At 46.1% G+C, this 4,065-nt stretch overlaps 1 protein-coding gene across 1 annotated transcript in view; it reads right to left on the minus strand.

Moving 5' to 3' along the window:
• Positions 1-4,065, minus strand: part of wdr7 (WD repeat domain 7) — a 133,029-nt gene that overhangs the window by 126,901 nt on the left and 2,063 nt on the right. The window contains exons 3-7 of the mRNA XM_015391739.1: positions 3,848-4,022; positions 1,731-1,807; positions 1,527-1,646; positions 1,303-1,448; positions 1,124-1,226 (exon numbers count right to left, since the gene is read on the minus strand). Coding sequence (XP_015247225.1) covers positions 1,124-1,226; positions 1,303-1,448; positions 1,527-1,646; positions 1,731-1,807; positions 3,848-4,022 — 621 coding nt within the window. The remainder of the gene's footprint in view (positions 1-1,123; positions 1,227-1,302; positions 1,449-1,526; positions 1,647-1,730; positions 1,808-3,847; positions 4,023-4,065) is intronic.

A 4,065-nucleotide genomic window follows, 5' to 3' on the forward strand; every position in this document is an offset into this window, starting at 1 on the left:
GCTGCCCCAACTTGTTGCTTACCCCAAACAGATATAAAACATTTTTCCAGATGAAGCAAAGTTGACAGACGGCAGCCATGTCCTGAATTCCTCGTTTTCCACCTGTGTAGCTTTTTCTCCGCCTCGAGCTTCTTTTCTGATCATATTGCTTTAAGGTAAACCGGAAGCATTTATATCTGATTTAAAATATCTGAGGAAATTGTTGTCTTTTGTTTTTTTTAAATAAAGCATTTTAAATTCCAGAATAATCGCATAATGAAATTTAATTAAAAAAAATCAAAATTTTATGATTTTTAATAACCCGTGGAAATCCTGGAAATACAAATATTTCTAAAAAAAAATCTGTTAAATCGATTAAGAAGCACATCAACATCCAACCTATTCTGTCGCCTTCTGCTCCAAAAAAATACCAACATGTCCGACAAAGTCCTCGGTTGGTACCAGCTGGTTTTTGGCTTTGTACGCACTCTAAACTGGGCTTATTTATATTAAAAGCAAAGAAGACATAATTACTAAAAATGTCTGGCAACTTAGTAAAATCCAGAAATAACTGTTAATTTAATGTTTGAAGCTCTAAAAAAAGTGGTAAAAAAAATAATTTTACAAACCTCCCGTCCACATCAGACATTTAGCAAACCGCCCAGCAGCACCCGCCGTGTTCTTAATTACTCCAATTAATGGGAGGGTCTAACAATTAATAACATTATCTAAACAAATACAAATATTTTTTTTTTTATTACTAATTTTGGTTCTAAATTACCTTAAATATATTTTGCATAACTAAAGACGAAAACTAAACTTAGCATAAATGGCTACAACCTATTTAGTTTGTGATGTTTTTATACCTTTAAACACATAAATATGCTTCAGAGTTATGAGTTTAATTTCTATATAGGATCCAAAGAGCTGCTGTTCCACGACCCCAAATGGGACCACGCCCCCCCTTTGGGAACCAGTGGATGAGATGATGCGTATGATTCTCCCTGTACCTAAAGCTGGCGTTTTCCCAGCTGGTAGCGTTGGTGTTTTTCACCCTGATCAAAGTTCAGACTTTCTGTCCACATCCAGTCTGGATGCAGGAACCAGTTTGGCGGCTCCGTTCCCAGTTGGAAACCACACTGACCTGTTTGTCGGAGCACTCGGCGACGCTGTAGATCAGCGGCGGGACGGAGCCTTCTTTGGTTTTCCCGATGTCGCTGCGGAAATGTTCGCTGGCAGACTGACAGCTGAGGGTGAGACTGAGCGTTATTCGCAGCGCCGCTAGAACCGAGCTCGTCTCTGAGACGCTGCGGACGCGCTTACCTGGCGGGCAGCTTGTAGACGTAGCTGCGGCCGTCTTCGGTCCACACGATGACTTTATCGGCCGCGATGAACTCTCCTCCGCTCCACGACTGGTCGCTGTCACTGGGCACGGAGCAGAGCAGGGAGTAGTCTCCGGCGTCGAACACCTACCACAGAGAAAGGAGAAAGGAAGCCGGCACACGGCCGACGGGCGGGGGGGGGGGGGGCAGACTGCAGGATCCTACCCTCCAGTACTTGGAGCAGACCACCAGCAGGCTGCTCTGGGTGAAACTGCAGAAGGAGATGCTCTGGCAGCCCTGGCAGTAGATGGGTTTGGACTCTTCTTCAAAGACGGGATCCAGATCCTGAACGCAGCAGAGTTCAAAGGTCAGACAGGAAGTGGAAGGGGGGGGGGGTCATTCAGCGTGGAGAAGATAAACGCCACAAACCTGCATCTTGCTGACCTCTGCGGTTATCATCCACACCTTCAGGATCCCCGTCACTGATACCGCCACCACCGTGTCCTCTGAGGAGACACAGGAAAACCAACCGTCTGACTTCAGCAGCAAACATGGCCGCCTGTTAGCGTCACCTTCCATCCCACAGGACGCAGGCGACTGACCTTCAGCTCTTGGTGACGGGAACACAACTTCCCCCACAAAGAGCTTTAAAAACCTGATTCTAGATGTGGAACCACCATGTTTGGAATAATGGAAGAAAATCACGCGATGGAGAGCCGGACTTTTCCTTTAAGACCTCAGATACAATAAATACTGGAAGAAATGGAACATTCACCAACTGTACAATTAATGGGATTACTTTCTTTGTTTGTTGATTTTATTCAACTGCTCCTGTTGAACTAGTTGCTCTGTTGTTTGATGGGTGGTGCAGTCTAACTAAATTACTAAAATTACAAAAATAAAGCATAAAATAAAAAGGAAAAACATGTTTCTCTGTAAAACGAGAGAACTTTCTAGAAGCTGGTTGGCAGCAGGTGTCATTAGCTCCACTGATCGCTCCAGGCGGCCATCGTTAGGACCCGGCTGGATGCTGGAGGTCTTTCTGCGTAAAGCGGCTCCATTTTCCTAATCTATGGTCCAGTTATTGGACCCTAAAAATAAAACATATTTTCTTACTTTGTACGGAGGCTATTTTGTCTAATTATTGTTGAAATTGAAGAAAAATCTTCATGAATGAAACTTTGAAAAACGCCGGAGAAGAAACTCTTTGTTTTTTAATGATTTTATTTAGCTGTAATTTTTTCACATCCTCTTCCCCTCAGAGGGCGGGGCTTTCCTCTGATGTAAACAGCCTAATGTTAACACTTTTTTCTAATATCCATTCATCCATTTTCTTCCTCTTTATCTCGGGTCGGGTCGCAGAGGCAGCAGTCTAGGCAGAGATGCTCAGACTTCCTGATCCACACCCACCTCCTCCATCTGCCACCCCCCACCCCCCCGAGGCGTCACCAGGCCAGCTCAGAGACATCGTCCCTCCAGGTTGTCCACCAGTCCTCCTCCCAATGGGACATGCCTGGAACACCTCCTGAAGGAGGCGACCAGGAGGAACAGATGCCTGAGCCTCCTCAGCTGGCTCCTTTCGACATAAAGGAGCAATGATTCTACGGTGTGCCTCATGGCGTCCTCTGGAGGGCGCTCTGGGGGTATGGGGTCCAGAGTCCTCCGTTAAGGGCCGTCCGCTCTCTGTAGGGCCGCAGCAGGAGCTTGGTTCGCATCACCAGCAGTAAGTCAGACCTGTTCCCAGTGCATGGTGGTCTCAGCCATGGCTGCCGTTTGTCACTGGATCTGTTCATCACATCTATGGACAGAATTTCTAGGTGCAGCGAGGGACTGGAGGACGTCTGGTTTGGGAACCTCAGGATATCGTCTCTGCTGTTTGCAGATGATGTTGTCCTCATCAAACCGGGACCGTTAGCGTGCACCGAGGGCGGCCGATATGAGGATCAGCACCTCCTAATCCCAGACCATGAAAAGGTGGACTCCCCTCTTCCACCTCCTCGTCTCAAAGGGGGGTTTCAAGTATCTAGGGGTCGTTATTTTAGTATTTTTTTTTATGTAGAATCTCTAGCCTGGTCCTACTGCTCCATCACAGCTAAACAGACTTAGTGGAACTTATTATTTTTAATAACTTTTTAAATAACTTTTCATAATCTGTCCAAATCTAAATTGTTGTAATGCGTGTTGCACAGAGACAATCTGCCCACCCTGCCTCATCGGAGCCTCATGGAAACTAAACGGATTGCAGATTAAAGAGTCGGATTCAGCCGGTTTGATCTGGCCTTCATGGACGGTGGAGTTAGAGATTATCTTTCTGTGCATTATTCTGAAAAAAAGAGCCCAAAAATGCTGGGATCAAGGAAGGAAAATATTTCCACATTAACATACCGATCAATTGTTTTATGTTAAAAGTTGGAATCATTTCAGTGGTTTGATTGTTTTCTTTAGAAGTGATGTTGGTGAAGCTGGTTGGTTCCTGGAAAGGAGTCAGGATCAGAGCGAAGCAGTGAAAGCTGGATGCTGAGGAGTTCAGGCTGCTAAAATCCCACCTTGTGTCCGATGGGATCGGATGCTGATCATGGAGCTGATCCAGTCGGGGGAGATCTTTGACACCAGGGAGTACAGCACCTCCAGGCTGGTGGCGTCCACCACCAGGATCTCTGGGTAGTGGCCGTTACAGAGCAGGCGCCCCTCCTTCTGAGTGCCGATGGTGAACTGGTAGAACTGAACCACAGAGGGAGAAACACAACAAACATGAAAACCTTCT

Source organism: Cyprinodon variegatus, unplaced genomic scaffold (assembly GCF_000732505.1).
Source record: "Cyprinodon variegatus isolate N-32 unplaced genomic scaffold, C_variegatus-1.0 Scaffold558, whole genome shotgun sequence".
Lineage (NCBI taxonomy): Eukaryota > Metazoa > Chordata > Actinopteri > Cyprinodontiformes > Cyprinodontidae > Cyprinodon > Cyprinodon variegatus.